General features: G+C 40.2%; 1 protein-coding gene across 1 annotated transcript in view; it reads right to left on the bottom strand.

Moving 5' to 3' along the window:
* Window positions 1–2,307: 2,307 nt before the first annotated feature.
* Window positions 2,308–18,653, bottom strand: part of LOC149233556 (U-box domain-containing protein 44-like) — a 164,745-nt gene continuing 148,399 nt past the window's right edge. The window contains 1 exon segment of the mRNA XM_089379795.1: window positions 2,308–4,419. Coding sequence (XP_089235921.1) covers window positions 2,921–4,419 — 1,499 coding nt within the window. The 3' untranslated portion in view covers window positions 2,308–2,920.

The following is an 18,653-nucleotide window of genomic DNA, read 5'->3' as shown; positions in this document are numbered from 1 at the left end:
AGTTTGATAATGAAGTTAATGCTGATGTTGCTGATCTAGGGTTTGCTATTGCTGATATGAATCAGATTCATTGTACTATTTCTCTCTGCTGAATTATTGAAGATAAAAGAAGATTTGATCAAAGGGTTTCCCCACACATTGTGGGGTTTGTCCCTGGCTAGCCGCCACATCTTGTGTCTCTTGTCTTGGCTTGTTTTCTGTCGATTGTTTAATGTTCTATCTTCACTTTACTTTATGTACATGTGATTGCTAATCGGTGGAATATAATAAGAAAAAGAAGTAAACTGTTATAAGCATAGAACATACCATAATTTAACACTTATGCTTTGCTACATTATGTTTTCCAGCAGGGTTGCACCAAGGACTGAGGTAATCTCTCTTCTTCGCTTTGATTATTATGCATTTATATGGATATATGTATGCTTCTTTGTGATAGTCACAGTTAATCTGAACGATCTTCCTTGGATCCTGGGAAGATCCTTGAGGGTATTCTAGCCACAACCACCCGTACATTAATCCCTATAGCACACTTCCTTCCATACTGCAGCAAAAATGACCCCATTTATAGCACTTTATGGATATCATCCACCGTCCATCACGTCATCTTTAAGAGAAAATTCTAAGATTCAAGCAGTGGAGGATCACATCAAGCATCAACAACAAGTTCTCCAACTCTTAAAGGATAACCTCACTTTAGCGCAAAATAGAATGAAACAAGAAGCAGATTAACATCGCAACAAAAGAAGTTTTGATGTAGGTACCTAGGTATTTCTACGACTACAACCATACAAACAAATGTCCCTCAAACAAGTTAAGAAGGATAATAAATTATCACCAAAGTATTATGGTCCATACAAGGTGTTGCAAAAGATTGTTACTATGGCATACAAATTGGAGCTTCCTGCATCTTCCCGAGTGCACCCATTTTTCCATGTTTCATGCTTAAAGAAGGTTATAGGTGACATGCTCCTAGTTCAAACAATATTGCCAGAACTTGACAAGGAAGGAAAAATCATATTGGAACCTGAAGCAGTCACAGAAACAAGAACTCGACAGCTACAAAATCGATCAATTTCAAAGTATCTCATCAATTGGGAGAACTTACCCGCTAAAAATTCCACATGGGAAGATGAGAATTATATACAAAAGCATCTAGAACTACTCAAGCGTTGAGGATAACACTTTTTTGGAGAGGGGCATGTTAGGTCCCTATAATACTAATGTATTCCCCCATTATTATTGTCATTGTAGCTCTTATTGTTATTGTTGTGCCCCTGTTGTCCCCATATTGTTGTTATTGTGCCCCATAGAAGCCAACTATTGTTATTGTTGTGCTATTACATTATTATTGTTATGTCGGCTCAGATTATATTGTGACTCTTTAGAATTATATATATAGAAAAGAGGTTTTGTCATTTGTATCATCCAAAAATTGTTCATTTGTGTAATGTAAAGGAGGTTGCCCTCTCGAAGAGACTAAGTTTGAAGTCGTTGATCTATCTCTTATTATATTTTGTGAGTTGGTTGCATAACAAATACACTATCTTAAAAAGTAAGGATTCAAGAAATTAAAAATGGTTTGACAAATAATGGAGAGTAAACATATTAAATTAACAATAACCATAGTTACGTATGTTGCAAAATTCAATAAAAACTCAATGGGGATCATCAAGTCAGAAAATCCACAATGACAGGCAAAAAGGGAGTAAAATCCCAATGAGCATAAGCAAATGCAAAATATATCTATTTTTTCCTAAAAGAGATCAGCGAGATAAAAATTCAGGTCCAGGTTTTCCCCTTTGGAACATGCAGGAACACTCCTCTCTCCCAAAATAGCAGAACAATGAGAGAGGATTCTCATCCAACAAAATTGTCTAAGCAGGGTTTTCTTTTGGCACGGATCAAAAAGAACAGCCAACTCAAGATTTTTTGCAGATAAGAACTAGGCGACCTGAAAAACTTGGACAACTCACAAAAAGTTGCCGAATTCTGCAACACTGTGAAACATTTGAGCATAATAGTGATCATAGCAGGTAAGTCCATGTGTCAAAGTGATATAAGTATCCTTCAAAATAAGAGTAGCCAACTTGAACATAGTTGATCCTTGTAATGTAGAAGGCAGAATAGACATTACAGCACTCATCACATGATTAAATAGCTCGCTAAGTCTTTAAAAAGCTTTTCAGAAATCGATATAATCTGCTATTAATGTATTGATGTTTATCATTTCCTGAACCAAAAGTATAGGATGCTCCATCAGAATACTCTTTGGCAAAATTGAAAGCCAAACTTAAAAGCCTCTAAAAAAATAAGAAAAAAGCAACAAAACATGAATTTATTCATAACCACCGGTAACATAATATAACTTGAACTTGTTTAACCAATAAAATAACGTATCGAAAAAAAGTGCTTACACATGTGACAGGGAACTGTACAACCAATGGACAGTCTATATCATGCGACTATTAGAGGAAAGGTTAACCAATTCAATCTTGTCCAGGCTTTCTTTACTCAGGAGCCATCAGTTAAAATATAACCTCTACACTTGTCCAAATCATTTAGCACCGATAACAAAGACCCTCGGCAGGTAGCAGTGTTGCTGTTTGCGCTTAGTTTCCAGCTATCGGTGAATCCAACTTCTTTGCTTTTGTTTCTGATAGTTGCTTGGATGGACCCTACTTTGGTCTGTAGCATTATATAACTCTGAGTTTTGCAATTTGACTTTATATGCTACCTTCATCCCTATGAAGCCTGATTGTGATTTTTCTCTCGGGTGTGCCACATGCCTTCCATTCTTTTATTGTAATTTTAGTTTGATATGAAAAAGAGATTATTACAACAGAAATTAATTTCATATAGGATAATGCTGTTATAAACTTCACAGTACTGTATGGCCTCTATAAGACATCCACAGGTAATTTTAGGAATTCCCTGCTGCAGACATGGCAAAATAATTAGATTGACTGTCTAGGAGTTCTAACTGACGAAGAATCTTGCCTGCAATCTGCCTTTGTGTTGGAGAACCTTTCTGAGCCAGACCAATTATGTGCATCTGTGCAGTAGAACCATATCTATTCCTGTAATCAGCCATGTTGAAGAATTGCTCACACAGATTGGCGCATATATCTTGGACCTCCGGTGTCCCACTGCTAACCAGTCCAATTATCAAAAGAATACCATTTTCTTGATCAATTAAGCGACACCCAGTTTCACTGTCACCTGCTTGATCATCAACTAGTGTAGATAGAGCTTCAAGTGCTGTTAACACACATGACATTTGTTGTTCCCTCAGCAATAGTACTAGAGGCTTGATGGCACCTGCTTCCAATAAACAGTAACTACTTTCTAGGTGGCAAAATCCACGATGTAGCTTGCAGACAGCAGGTCTTGATGAGAAACAGCTAAAGCATTTCGGAGGATCTGGCTTCTTAGTTAAGGTAGGGGTGCTTTTAGAAAAATAGTATAGTGCTCTAGCTGCTCTTTCTTTTGTTAGACTCCTTCCTGAACTTAGAAGACTAACCATTCTCTGAATTACCTTCATCTCTGCAAGTTTTCGCTGGTGCTCCTTCTCCAAACAAAACCTTAAAAGAGCACCAACACAAGCCTCTACAACTACATCATGGACTTTCTCTAGCAGATTAACTAGTCGAGGCATTATATTGGCCTGTAGTAATAATGATGATATCTGCTTATCTTCCGGAGGAAGATCAGCTAAAATAGATGCAGCAACAGCATGATCTGATTCAGCATAACCATCTTTAAGCATATCCATAATGACGTTCAAGCTTCTTGGTTGTTCTTTTAGAGCTGAACAAGCATCAACTCCAAATGTACTTGATAGGAAACTAAACAGCTGCACTGCTCGCTCTCTGACCTTCTGATCTGCAGCTGTCACCCACAGATTTATGAGCAACTTAAGAGCATTGTTTTCTTTCATCTTTGTTTTTACAGTTGTGCTTGTTTTCTCTCCACTTGCTAATCCTATCATCCCTTGCAGTAAGTAGCAATGAACTTCTGGTGGTGTGATACGACCCATTAGAGACATGAATGTCGAAATTAGCTCGTCCAGCTGTGCATCTCTGTGGTTGTTTTCTTCATAGTCCTCTACAGTGGTGTTAAATATATTGGAAAGCACATGTGCAGCACCTGTCTTGCTTGCTTCTGAAGATCTTGTACAGTTAAGTTTCTTTACAAGTATCCGTACACCTCCAACGTTCTCAATTATTTTGCTTATAGACAAGACAGATGAGAGATTTTCAAGGGCACTTATTGCTGCTGCACATGCTTCATTATTCTCACTGTTCGTCATCTCTATGAGAGTAGAAATAGTTTCAGTTGTTGCTACAAGTTCCTTGCTCTTGTCAGGCATGTGCAGGCGGCCAAGAGTCTTAGCCATTAAAATCTGAGACGAGGATTCTCCTGCAAAATAGAACCCATAAAATCATTTAAAGCGATAGCAAGCAAACAACTATCATGTGAGGACTATTTTCAACAAAACCAATAAACATTACAAATTAAGCTGTCAATTGTCAAAACATTCTTGTTATTCAATTATAAGATAATATTCATAGTGTTGCCACTGAACTAACACTCCAATGAAAAGTCCAAACACAGGTGCTAACTTGGGGCAACAAGATGGGAATTGCACTATTGTCGCCTCAATACAATATCCCCTTACTTTAAGCAAGCTCCTAGAAGCCAAGAGGGGTATCCGTTTCTATCAAAAGTAAACCTTTTTAGCAAATTATTACCATGCAAACTTATGATTTACTTCAGTGAATCCAAAATATGTATAACATTTAGATGCATACAGATTCTAATAAGTGATTAAATGCTTCAAAGATAACCAATTAAAAACAATAGCGTCAACCACCAATTATCCAATTAAAAAAAGGGTTAGGAGCTAGTGGATGTATGTGCCAAATCTGATGTGAAAATAAACCATAAAACAACTTCAGATTTGCAATTTAATGATTTTCACTCTACAAAAGAAACTTTAAAGAGGCTAACTAAGCATGAACCACTTTTAAGTTACTTTAGGGCACAAATAGTGTAATCAACTAACATAAATCAATGGTGCAATGTGTGCTTTGATGACCAATAAATTATGTGTAAGAACAAGGATAAGCTTAAAGCTGTCCACAACTTCTAAATCTGTTTTTATAATCAACACAGAAATTTCAAATTTGAAGTGAAAAGAGAACCATCCAAGAGAGATTATTCACTTGAGAGCAAGATGTCTTGGACGATTTTACTAGTGAATATGCAATGAAATAATAGTTCAACAAGTGTTAGAATCAAGTTCCAAACATATATAACAATGAAATAAGTAAAAAGTCGAAAAATGTATGCTGAATCCCCCTTAGGGTTTCCAACATTAGCACTAGAATTCACCAATACGATCTCCAAATAAAAGATAACAATTATAAGCTCTTTAGAGATCAATTTCACCAATAGATATGTAAGATAAACTTGTAATAGCAATCCAGATAGAGGCTAGGTATGAGTAAAAATGAACCTTTGACCACCAAAACCTAGCTCTAGGATTTCTCCAAATCTGATTTTTAGTGTCGTTATGTATTTTTCCAGATTTGAGAAAGCCTTAAATCAAACCACAAAACATTGGATTTAACCTTGAAGTACAATTCTATTGGATCTTTTCCCTTTTAGGTTAAAGATAAACAAATGCAAACCCTCAATAAAACTAGTCTAGGAAATCAAATAATCAATGAACTTTGTAGTAGACTAGGAAAGAAATCCAAATTATGATTTTCTTTGATATTTTACCATTATATTTCTTCTGTCTGAACAAACAAAAATAAAATATTATAACTTTAGGTTTTAGTTGGTCGTTGGAAGATGACAAGTGCCTTATTGTTACTAGGGCTTATGGGATCAAGAAGTATGTCCCTCTAGGAATTTGTCTTTCTTATCTTAAGGAGAGCCTCTATTTATAGAGGAGGCTTTTGCATACTTCTATCCTTTTATTATTTTCTAATCTCCCTAAATGTATCCTAGGAGACCTAAACAGTAACTTGTCATCCACAACATCAAGCAGACTAAGTCAAGATATAAGTGAAAACATGTCACATGTACAATAAACCCTCCAAGAGAGGAGGTCATCCCACAATAATGAAGTGACTTCGGGTGAATGAGCTCAATGTTCTCCTCAAATGCTTGACATAGGCATCAAATCATGAAGTAGTCCTCGAAGGAAGAATCAAGCCAACATCTAGCCTCCAAATATGGAACCACCTCATGGATGAAGTGAAATAGCCCCTAAAAATTTGATGGCTCCTCTAGAAGTGCCCATAAGTCCTCCAATGAAGTCTCCAAGGTAAGATTATGTCTGTATCTCAAGCAAGGAACCTCCACAAAAGATGGAAAGTGATCCTCCAAATCAAAAATGGGTAATGAGATCCTCCAACAGCGAGTATGATGTCCACAAGTGTGAGGTTAACCCTCATTCAAGTAAATAATAGCTCAAAAGTGATGAAAGAATAGGCTTCAAATAAAGGTGAAGTAGCCCTCGAAGGAAGAATCAAGCCAACATTTAGCCTCCAAAGGTGGAACCACCTCATGGATGCAGTGAAAAAGCCCCCAAGAATTGGATGACTCCTCTAGAGGTGTCCATAATGTTAGTTTTTGTAGCATCGGAGGTATTCCAGTCTCGAAACTTTGCGGAGAAGCTAAAATACAGGAGTTCTCCATAACCTAGAAATCGTTTCTGGAAAATCCACCTAGAAGTGTCTCAATTAGATTAATAGCCTATTTTAAAATATTTCGTAAGTCTAAACTTAGGAAAGGGGGTTAATTAATCAGTGTTAATTGAGAATGGTGAGAATTCTCTAGAAACTCACACAGATCGTTCCAGGTATGATCTCAGCCATCGATTATGCTTTAACCTTAGCCGTTGTAGTCCCAACTAAAGATTATAAGAGGAGGTCGATGGGTAGATGGAGCACACACCAGTTACAAATACTCACTGATCTAGGCAGTTCAACTTTCCAGTGCAGGTAATTTAGCCAGAGAAATTGAGCCAATAGATCGAGTAGCGGGTGACAAAGGGGCAACGCAAAGGTTTTCCAGAGGAATTTTCAGTTATAGGGAAGCAATGAGACGAGGCCATATTATTTCTCCAGGAGGCTACGCAGTGGTGGATTCAACTTCCAATGGCTAGGGAAATTTCCAGGAGACCAGAAGAATCACTTCCAATGGCAACAACAAGCTAGACATCACATCAGAGGCAATTTATGGGTAGCACAAGTGAGGCCTGCGCAGAGGCAGTGCAAAAGTTTGATGTAGAAGTGTTCCAGAGTCAGTTATGAGGCTCAGATTGTTGCGGGATCGCTTGAGGAGGGTAAATACCCTCAGATATTTTACCAGTATTTCTCTCAGATAGAAATGCCAATTTGGTGTCATTTTATTGTACTCATAAATTCTGTTACTGCATAATAATAAAAACCCTTAGTTGTTGCACTGGTTTTCCCACATTGGGTTTTTCTAGGGACATTTGTCCAAAAATAATTGTGTCATTTTTTTGTGTGTGCTAGCATTTCTCAACTCATATTTTTTGCTTTCCCAATATTTTATTTGGTGAAGAAATTGCAGTGTGAATATTTCTTTATTTTGTCGTAAACAAAATAAACTGCATAATTAATTTATCACTTAGGAGAAATATTTCCAGTTGTTGCATTTCAAGGAATTTTCACATGGTATCATAGCATATTTGATAGGTAGGAGGCTTAGAGTCGAAGGAGGAAAATTTTGCTATTTAGAGGAAGTAACAAAACGAAATTTTTTGGGGCTGCATAGTGCCTAGCTAGGAAGTGCAAATTGCTAGGCAAAGGTTCAGTTTTTCAGTTGCAGGTGGCAAAAAAATTTGAGTTGTCCAGAAAAGCAATTCCATCGAGCAGAGGGAGCAGCAACTCAAATTTTCGCAGAGTGGATTCTTAGTCTAGGCACAGAGGATTTGCAACAGCAAATTCAGTGCCAAAAGGAAGAAAAATAGCACACTGAAGTATACCTAGAATTCTCCAGTGTGGCCACGAATTGATTTGATATTCAGGGGGCTTCAGAGCTATCTTCCAGATGTTAGTTTTTGTAGCATAGGAGGTGTTCTAGTCTCGAAACTTTGTGGAGAGGCTAAAACACGAGAGTTTTCCATAACCTAGAAATCATTTCTAGAAATTCCACCTAGAAGTGTCTCAATTAGATTATTCGCCTATTTTTAAATATTTCCTAAATCTAAATTTAGGAAAAGCGGTTAATTAATCATAATTAAATGAGATAAGGTGTGAATCATCTAGAATCACACGATCTACTCTAATATGACCTTAGCCATCTATTAAGATTTGATCTTAACCATTGGAGTCCCAACAGAAGATTATAAGAAGTCGATGGGTAGATGAAGAACACACACAGAGATCGATTTCCTTAGAGAGTTTGATTTTCCAAAGGCAGTAGTTGGAACAGTTCGAGCTTCAAAAGGGAAGCAGAGACAAAGAGGGGCAGAGGGAGTGAGATTGGAGGAATATTTTCCAAATACAATGAGTACTTTGCAGAGAGGTAGAGATAGCCACAGATATGTTGCACAAGGGTTGCACAGAAGCCTCTAAAAGGCAGTTCGATTTTGCTAGAGAGAAGTTGGTTTTCAATTCCAAAAGTTGGGAAAGTGTTCAAGAGTGCCAAAGAGACAGCGTCTCGGTCAACAGTAGGCAAGACAACTTGTTTGGCAGCTGATTCAGGCAAAGCGTGGAAAGCACTGTGTCACGGTGATGCAAGCCTGCACAGAGTTGGTTGGACAGCTAGCTATTCAGTAGCGGTCAAAGCCCAGATTGCTTGTGGGGGTGAGGAAAAATTCTTCACTAGATTTTTGCCAGTATTTTCTTTGCAGATTCTCAGTTTTCAACATCCAGATTGTACTTAGAATTTCTCACTATTGCATAATAATCAAAACCCTAAGTTATTGCATCGGTTTTCCCGCATTGGGTTTTCCCAAGGACATTTGTCCAAAAATATGTCAAATTTTATGTGTGCGTACTAGCATATTCTCAGTTTACAGCGCTATTATTTTCCGTAGTTTTATTAGTGAAGGTTGCAGTGTTGTTTATTCGATATTTGCCATAGCAAATAAATTTGTAATTAACTAAAAATTAGAAGAATTAATCCCAGTTGCTACAAGAGGATTTCAGACTTGAAATTTTCACATGGTATCAAAGCATGATTGATCAGACGGGGAAGCTCAAAAGCGGAAGCAGAAATTCATTGTTTAGAGGGAGCAGCAAGATGAATATCTAGAGGCTACGCAGAACCTAAGCCAGGCAGATCAAATTGCTTGGGGAAGTTCGGTTTTTCAGTGCAGGTTGGCAAAAAAAATTTGGCTTGGCAGTTGAGTGATTCCGACAGGCAGAGGGAGCAATTGCGACTCAGATTTTCGCTAAGCAGATTCCTTGTTTGGGCATAGAGGGTTTTGCAGCAGTTTGCAGTGGCAGAATCAACATCAGGTGGAAGAGAAAAGTGCACACGCAGAGGGGAGGAATTTCCAATTTTCTGGAGGAGATCCATAATTTTTCAGTTGCAGAAGGCAATGCGAATTTGCTAGACGCAACTAGTTCAAGTTGATGGGGTTACAGTTCGTGTGTCAGTTTTTCGAAGAAGGACATTCGAAAAGGCTGAGCGACTAATCCCCAAAAGCATCTAAAGGCAAAGCGAGGCAGACAGAGCAGTTCTGCGCATTCTAGGAGAGAGTGTGAGTTTCAGAATATGAAGCCAAGCAAGAAAACAAGAGGAGATTCCGATTTGTTTTTTTTCCAGTTTTCGAGTTTCGCAAATTTTGCAGCTTTCCAGAGATGGCCATACGAGATTGCCAGAGGAGGCCGTGCGAGTTAGCCAAAATGCAGATATGGGCAGCGAATCGACTTCCAATTGCCAGAGATAGGTGCCCAAGGAAGTATGAGTTATCCAGTGTGAGTTGCAAAGCAAAGGGTCCCAACTAGGGTCTAGGCTTGAAAGGAAATAGTTGGGCACCAAATCCAGGAGGAGTATGAGACTCCAGTGTGCCAGATGGGCAGGGTCCATTGAGGTGTCCTCCTCATGGATCATCACCTTGCTACAGAGGCCCACAATATTTAGTAGCAGGATGGATCAGTGTCAGTGATGCAGTCAGATTACCCGAGTGACGGTTGCAGACTAGTGGCAATCAGGTGCTAAGGAGCGCAGTGTAGTATTGGCAACAATGCAGAGTGGCACAGTGCAAAGTCAGTAGCACCGCAAATTCCTTAGTGGACAGTGCAGTGGCTAGTATCAATCAGGACACAAGAGACAAATGCAACAGACATAATTAAGTCCATATTTAGGATGCTTCTCAGTTGTAGTTGTTGCAGTTGCAGCAGCAACAGATGAGAGGAAGTTGCAGTGCAAATGCAGAGTTGGCAACAGTATGGCAGTTTCAACAACAACACGGATGCAACATCAGAGTTGCGCGGTGGTTGGTGGGTACTAGCAGACAATCACAGTGGCCAAACATCAACAGCGTGATAGAGGATGATACAGAGACAAGGTGTTGCAGCAGTGGTGCAACACTTGAACACCTTCCTCGCTAAGAGGGAGTGTTGTTTTTTATAGCATCGGAGGTGTTATAGTCTCAAAACTTTGCAGAGAGGCTGAAACACAGGAGTTCTCCATAACCCAGAAATCGTTTATGGAAATTCCACCTAGAAGTGTCTCAATTAGATTATTAGCCTATTTTTAAATATTTCATAAGTCTAAACTTAGGAAAAGGGGTTAATTAATCAAAATTAATTGAGATAAGGTGTGAATCATCTAGAAACTCATACGGATCGACTCTGATATGATCTTATCTATTGAATAAGATTTAATCTTGGTCGTTGAAGTCCCAACAGAAGATTATAAGAAGAAGTCAATGGGTAGATGGAGAACACACACACATAGATCGATTTCCTTGGAGAGTTCGATTTTCCAGAGGTAGTCGCTGGAACAGTTCGAGCTTCAGAAGGGAAGCAGAGATAGAGAGGGGCAGAGAAAGTGAGGCTGGAGGAAGATTTTCCAGATCCAGTACTTTGCAGAGAGGTAGAGATAGCCACAGAGAGGTTGTGCAAAAGCCTCTAAAAGGCAGTTTGATTTTGTTGGAGAGAAGTTGGTTTTCAGTTCCAGAGGCCGAGAAAGTGTTCTAGAGTGGCGGAGAGATAGCTTCCCAGTTAGCAGCAAGCAGGACGACTTGTTTGGCAGCTAATTCAGGCCGAGCGTGGAAAGGACTGCGCTAGGGTGAAACAGGCCTCCACAGAGCTGGCTGGACGGCTAGCTATTTAGTAGCAGTTAGAGCCCAGATTGCTTGTGGGGTGAGGAAAAATTCTTCAGTAGATTTTTGCCAATATTTTCTTTGCAATATTGCCAGTTTTCGGCATCCAAATTATACTAAGAATTTCTCACTACTGCATAATAATAAAAACCCTTAGTTGTTGCATCGGTTTTCCCACATTGGGTTTTTCCGGGGACATTCGTCCAAAAATAAGTGTGTCAAATTTTATGTGTGTACTAGCATATTTCTCAATTTCCAGCGCTATTAATTTCCGCAGTTTTATTTGTGAAGGTTGCAGTTGGTTTATTCAATATTTTCCATAGCAAATAAATTGTTAATTAACTAAAAATTAGAAGAATTAATCTCAGTTGCTGCAATAGGATTTCAGACTTGAAATTTTCACATGGTATCAAAGCGTGATTGATCAGACGAAGAAGCTCAAAAGCAGAAGTAGAAATTCGTTGTTCAGAGGGAGCAGCAGAATGAATTTCTGGAGGTTGCGCATAACCTAAGCCAATCAGATTGAATTGCTTCGGGAAGTTCGATTTTTCAGTGAAGGTTGGTAGAAAATTTCGACTTGCCAATTGAGTGATTTCGGCACGCAGAGGGAGCAGTTGCATCTCAAATTTTCGCTAAGCAGATTCCTTGTTTGGGAACATAGATTTTTGTAGCAGTTTGCAGTAGCAGAATGAACGCAGAGTGGAAGAGAAAAGTGCACACACAGAAGAACGAATTTCTAGATTTTCCTAGAGGGTTTCCAGTTCCAATTTTCTGGAGGAGATCAATAATTTTTTAGTTGCAGAAGCCAGTGCGAATTTGCTATACGCAACTAGTTTGAGTTGATGGGGTTACAGTTCATATGTCAGTTTTTCGAAGGTCATTCGGAGAGGCTAAGTGAGTAGTCCCAGAAAGCATCTGAAGGTAGAGCGAGGCAGACAGAGCAGTTTTGCGCATTCCAGGTGAGAGTGTGAGTTTCAAAACAGGTAACCAAGCAGGAAAGCAGTAGGAGATTCCGATTTTTTTTTCTAGTTTTCGAGTTTTGTAGATTTTGCAGCTTTGCACAGATGGCCATGCGAAATTGCCAGAGGAGGTCGTGCGAGTTAGCCAGAATGTAGATCTGGGCAACAAATCGACTTCCAATTGTCGGACATAGGTGTCGGAGGAAGTAGAATTATCGAGAGCGAGTTGCAAAGCAAAGGGTCCCAACCGGGGTCTAGGCTTGAAAGGAGATCGTTGGGCACCAAATCCAAGAGGAGTATGAGACTCCAGTGTGCCAGATGGGCAGGGTCCATTGAGGTGTCCTCCTCATGGATCATTACCTTGCGACAGAGGCCCACAGTATTCAGTAGCAGGGTGGATCAGTGTCAGTGATGCAGTCAGATTACCCGAATGACAATTGCACACTAGTGGCAGTCAGTTGCTAAGGAGCGCAGTGCAGAGTCAGCAGCAGTGCAAATTCCCTAGTGGGCAGTATAGTGGCTAGTAGCAGTCAGGACTCAGGAGAAAAATGCAACAGACACAGTGGATTCAATATTTATGATGCTTCTCAGTTGCAGTTGTTGCAATTTCAGCAGCAACAAATGAGAGGAAGTTGCAGTGCAGATGCAGATTTGGCAGCAGTATGGAAGTTTCAGCAGCGACACGGATGCAACATCAAAGTTGCGCAGTGGTTGGTGGGCAGTGGCAGACAATCACAGTGTCCAAACATCAACAGCGTGACAAATGATGATATAGAGACAAGGTGTTGCAGCGATGGTGCAACACTTGAACACCTTCCTCGCTAAGAGGGAGTGTTATTTTTTTTAGAAACGGAGGTGTTCTACTCTCGAAACTTTTTGGAGAGGCTAAAACACAGGAGTTCTCCATAACCCATAAATTGTTTATGGAAATTCCACCTAGAAGTGTCTCAATTAGATTATTAGCCTATTTTTAAATATTTCATAAGTCTAAACTTAGTAAAAGGGGTTAATTAATCTGAATTAATTAAGATAAGGTGTGAATCATCTAGAAACTCAGATGGATCAACTCTGATATGATCTTATCTATCGATTAAAATTAATCTTGGTCATTGGAGTCCCAACAAAAGATTATAAGAAGAAGTTGATGGGTAGATGGAAAACACACACAGAGATCAATTTCCTTGGAGAGTTCAATTTTTCAGAGGCAGTAGCTGGAAGAGTTCGAGCTTCATAAGGGAAGCAGAGACAAAGAGGGGCAGAGGAAGTGAGGCCAGAGGAATATTTTCCAAATCCGGTGAGTACTTTGCAGAGAGGCAGAGATAGCCACAGAGAGGTTGCGCAAAAGCCTCTAAAAGACAGTTTGCTTTTGTTGGAGAGAAGCTGGTTTTCAGTTCCAGAGGCCGAGAAAGTGTTCTAGAGTGGCGGAGAGATAGCTTCCCAGCCAACAGTAGGCATGACAACTTGTTTGGCAACTGATTCAGGCAGAGTGTGGAAATGATTGCGCTAGGGTGAAGCATGCTTACGTAGAGTTGGTTGAACGGCTAGCTATTCAGTGGCAGTCAAAGCCCGAATTGCTTGTGGGGTGAGGAAAAATTCCTCACTATATTTTTGCCAGTATTTTCTCTACAGGATTGCTAGTTTTCAGCATCCATATTGTACTTTGAATTTCTCACTGCTGCATAATAATAAAAACCCTCAGTTGTTGCACCAGTTTTCCCGCATTTGGTTTTCCCGGGGACATTTGTCCAAAAATAAGTGTCAAATTTTGTGTGCTAACATATTTCTCAGTTTCCAGCGCTATTATTTTCTGCAATTTTATTTGTGAAGGTTGTAGTGTGGTTTATTCGATATTTGTTGTAGTAATAAATTGTTAATTAACTAACAATTAGAAGAATTAATCCTAGTTGTTGCAATAGGATTTTAGACATGAAATTTTCACACCAGATTGGAGGATGAATTTGCTTTCTTATCAAGCTTAGCTTCACAGGCTATCTGGTATATAGACAGTGGAGCGTCAGCTCACATGACAGGGGTTAGAGAATATTTCACTAACTACAATGAGAAGCAGATGGATTTCCAGATTACGATGGGAAACAGAACGAAGTGTACTACAGTGGGGAGAGGTACCACCGACTTTCAAAGGGAGTCAGGGCCAAGTACCAGCGCTACAAATGTACTGCATGTGCCGAAATTGGGTATGACCCTGATTTCAGTATCCTAGCTACATGATAAGGGAAATGATGTCCATTTCATAGGGAAGAAGGTATTTGTCAAACACCCAAGCTGGAAGAGGGTGAGACAGATTGGAGTTCGAAGCAACAGGTTATACAGGTTACAGCTCAATTCTCCAATGGCACTGGTAGGCAGTGATAGTAGCAGTGGGAAGACACTGAATGAGCTAGGGCATAGGAGAATGGGACATTTACATCGTGGAGCACTCAAGATGCTCAGAGAGACAGTACCAGGGATTCCAAAACTTGGCATGGAACACGATGACGTGTGCAGAGGGTGGATGCTTGAGAAATATGCTAAGGAAACATTCCCAAGAAGTGACAATAGAGCAGATGGTGTGTAAGGACTTATACACTCAGATATTTGTGGCTCGATGTCCACTAGAGCTCTCAGTGGGGCCGAATATTTCCTCACCTTCATTGATGACCATTCTAAGAAAACCTGGATCTACTTCCTGAAGGCCAAGGATGAGGTCTTCGATCGTTTCAAGGAATCTAAGGCTTTCATGGAAAATGCGACAGGGAAGAAGATCAAGGTGCTTCACTCAAATAACGGTGGAGAGTATATTGATAAAGACTTCACATATTTTTGTGCGAAGAAAGGCATCAGAAGAGAGTGGACAACTCCATACAATCCATAGCAGAACAGGGTAGTGAAGCGGAAAAATAGAACTACAGTTGGGGCTACAAAAGCAATGTTATATAACTAGGATTTGCCCAAGTTTCTACGGGTAGAGGCATGTAACACAGTAGTGTATATTCAAAACAGGACTCTTCATAGAGCATTGGGAAAGAAAACGCCAGAAGGAGTTTTCACAGGGAAGAAGCCAGAAGTTAGTCACTTCAGGATCTTTGGCAGCGTTGGTTATTGCCATGTGCCAAATGAGAAGCGCACCAAATTAGATCATACTACAGAGAAGGGGTTCCTTGTTGGATAAAGCAAAACCTCAAAGGCATACAGGATCTACATTCCCAACAATAGGAAGATTGTAATAAGATGGGATGCAAAGTTCATGGATGACCGAGCTTTCAAGAGATCTCATGAGATGCCTACAGCTAATCAGAATCAGTGAGCTGAAGCTCCATTAGTCCAGCAGCAGGGGAAACCAGTGGGACAGTCGTAGGGATCTAGTACAGTGACTAGTACTAGTATTTCCTCAGGTGTAGGGGATCCAGTGAGATCTCAGTAGACAGAGCAGCAGAGGCAGGATGAGGAGGAGCTAGTTGAACCTCCCACAACTAGTGGTCGAACCAGCAGAGAATTTCTTCAAACATTGAGATATGCAAAGGAGTTCATTGGAGCTCCTAGGATGAACAAGAGACAGCGTAGATACCTGACAAGTACCAAGCATTGGTGGCTCAAGTTGCAGAACCTTCCAACTTTCAAGAGGTCACGCAACATCAGGTGTGGGTAGATGCCATGGTGGAGGAATACAGCTCTATCATGACAAATGATGTTTGGGAGGTGGTGACAAGGCTTGTGGACAGGTCAGTTTTAGGTTCTCGTTGGATCTACAAGATCAAGTATGCTGCAGACAACAGTGTGGAGAAGTACAAGGCTAGATTCATTGGCAAAGGGGTATGCGCAAAAAGAAGGGATAGATTATGAGAAGACCTTCGCCCCAGTTTCCAAATACACTTCTATCCAGTTAGTTATATCCCAAGCAGCTCAAATGGGGTGGCAAATTCACCAGATGGATGTCAAGGCAACATTCTTGAACAAGGTGATAGAAGAAGAAGTGTACAGAGAACAGTTAGAGGGGTTCAAGACTCATGAGAGGCGCACTCATGTGTGCAGACTGAAGAAAGCTCTATATGGGCTCAAGCAGGCTCCCAGGGCATGGTATGGTTGAATTGGCAGCTACTTGCAACAAATGGGATTTGTCAAGAGTGACGCAAATCCCAACCCTTACTATTTGATGGTAGAGGATGAGCCACTCATCCTAGTATTGTATGTAGATGATCTCTTCCTGACAAGGTCATCAGGGCTCATAGAGGACTGCAAGAGGAACATGGCAACAGAGTTTGATGTGAAGGATTTAAGGTTAATACACTATTTCCTAGGATTGGAAGTGTGGCAGAAGGACGGGGAGATCTTCCTTGGGCAAGGAAGATATGCTAAGGTATTCTGAGGTGATTCAGAATGCAAGATTGTAGACCCACGTCTACGCCCATGCTCACCAACTGGAAGAAAATAGATGCATCAAACAAAAAATATGTTGACCCCACCTTGTATAGAAAGTTCATCAGTTCTCTCGTGTATCTGGTCAACACTAGGCCAGATATCTTCTTCACGGTCAATACCCTCAGTCAGTTTATTATGGAACCAAAGAGTACATTGGACAACAGGGAGGCACATTTTGAGGTATGTGCACGACACAATCGAGTATGGGTTGAGATATACCTAACGGGGTGATGTTAGACTATGTGGGTTCAAAGATGCAGATTGGGCAGGCAGTTCAGTGGATAGGAAAAGTAGCTCTGGGTACTGCTTTAGCGTTGGATCATGGATGGTTTCTTGGTGCAACAAGAAGCAGTGGTCAGTAGCACTGAGCTCTGCAGAAGCAGAGTAAATGGCAGCAAGCACAACTACGTGCGAAGCTATATGGCTTCAGAAGTTGCTAGTAAACTTGTTCAGGCAGAGGATGGAGGTGACTAGTATCTACTATGATAATCAAAGTTGCATCAAGCTCTCTACAAATCAAATGTTTCATGATAGGTTGAAACACAGATATTCGGTGTCATTTTATTAGAGATTGTGTGCAGCGTGGAGCAGTCCAGCTACAGTATGTTTCCACAGATGAGCAGGTTGCGATATACTCACGAAAGCTCTAGGCAGAGCTAAGTTCGTCTATTTCAGAAAATAGATGGGTATGGTGGAGAACCCATTTCAATAGCAGGGACAGAGTATTTTGGATGCATCTCAGTGGCACTAGTTGCAATAGTAGCAACAACTATTGAGAGGGAGTTATAGTGCAGATGCAGAGTTGGCAGCAATATAGCAGTGGCAATCGCAGCAAAAATGCAGCATCAGAGATGCGAATGGTTGGTGGGCAGTGGCAGGCAGTCACAATAACAAGACATCAGTAGCGTATGGAGGATGATGCAGGGACATGGTGTTGGAGCAGTTTAGCTGCTAGAACACCTTCCTCACTAAGAGGATGTTTTAACTTTTGTAGCATCAAAGGTGTTTAGACTCGAAACTTTGTGGAGAGGCTAAAACACAAGAGCTCTCCATAACCCAGCAATCGTTTCTAGAAACTCCACCTAGAAGTGTCTCAATTAGATTAATAGCCTATTTTTAAATATTTCCTAAGTCTAAACTTAGGAAAAGGGGTTAATTAATTGAGAAATGTGAGAATTCTCTAGAACTCACATGGATCGATACAGATATGATCTCAGCCATCGATTATGTTTTAATTTTGGTCGTTGGAGTCCCAACTAAAGATTATAAGAGGTCGATGAGTAGTTGGAGCACACACCAGTTGCAGATACTCAGTGATCTAGGAAGTTCGACTTTCGAGTGCATGTAAGTGAACAGGAGAAATCAAGTCAATAGGTCGAGTAGCAGGTGACAAAGGGGCAACACAGGTTTTCCAGAGGATTTTCCAGTTCCAGAGAAACAGTGAGAGGATGCCATATTATTTCTCCAGGATACTGCACAGGGGTTGTGCAGAGCCCCAATTAAGCAGTTTGATTCAGCCAAAGCAGGGGTGGATTCAGCGTCCAGTGGACGGGGAAATTTCCAAGACGCCGGAAGAATCACTTCCATTGGCAGCAACAGATTAGACATCACATCAAAGGTCGTTTTTGGGTAGCACAAGTGAGGCCTGCACAGAAGGTTAACGCAGAAATGTTCCAAAGCTAGTTTTGAGGCTCAGATCATTGTGGGGTTGCTTGAGGAAGAGGGTACATACCCTCATATATTTTTGCTAGTATTTCTGTCAGATAGAAATGTGAAAATTTCTAAATAGAAATCCTACTGCAGTGATTAATATTATTTCTTCTACTTATTACCTCAGAAATAAGTTATCTACAACATTTTTACGGCAAATATTGAAATATATTCTACTACAGGCTTCGCAATTAAAACATTGTAAAAAGTAAATGTAAGGAAATATATTGGCACAAATACAACCACAA

Source organism: Pinus tabuliformis, chromosome J, assembly GCF_031772625.1.
Source record: "Pinus tabuliformis cultivar Carrire ecotype Pingquan chromosome J, CPIR1, whole genome shotgun sequence".
NCBI lineage: Eukaryota > Viridiplantae > Streptophyta > Pinopsida > Pinales > Pinaceae > Pinus > Pinus tabuliformis.
The sequence above is the reverse complement of the archived record's forward strand: the minus strand, read 5'-3'. Positions and strand labels throughout refer to the sequence as shown.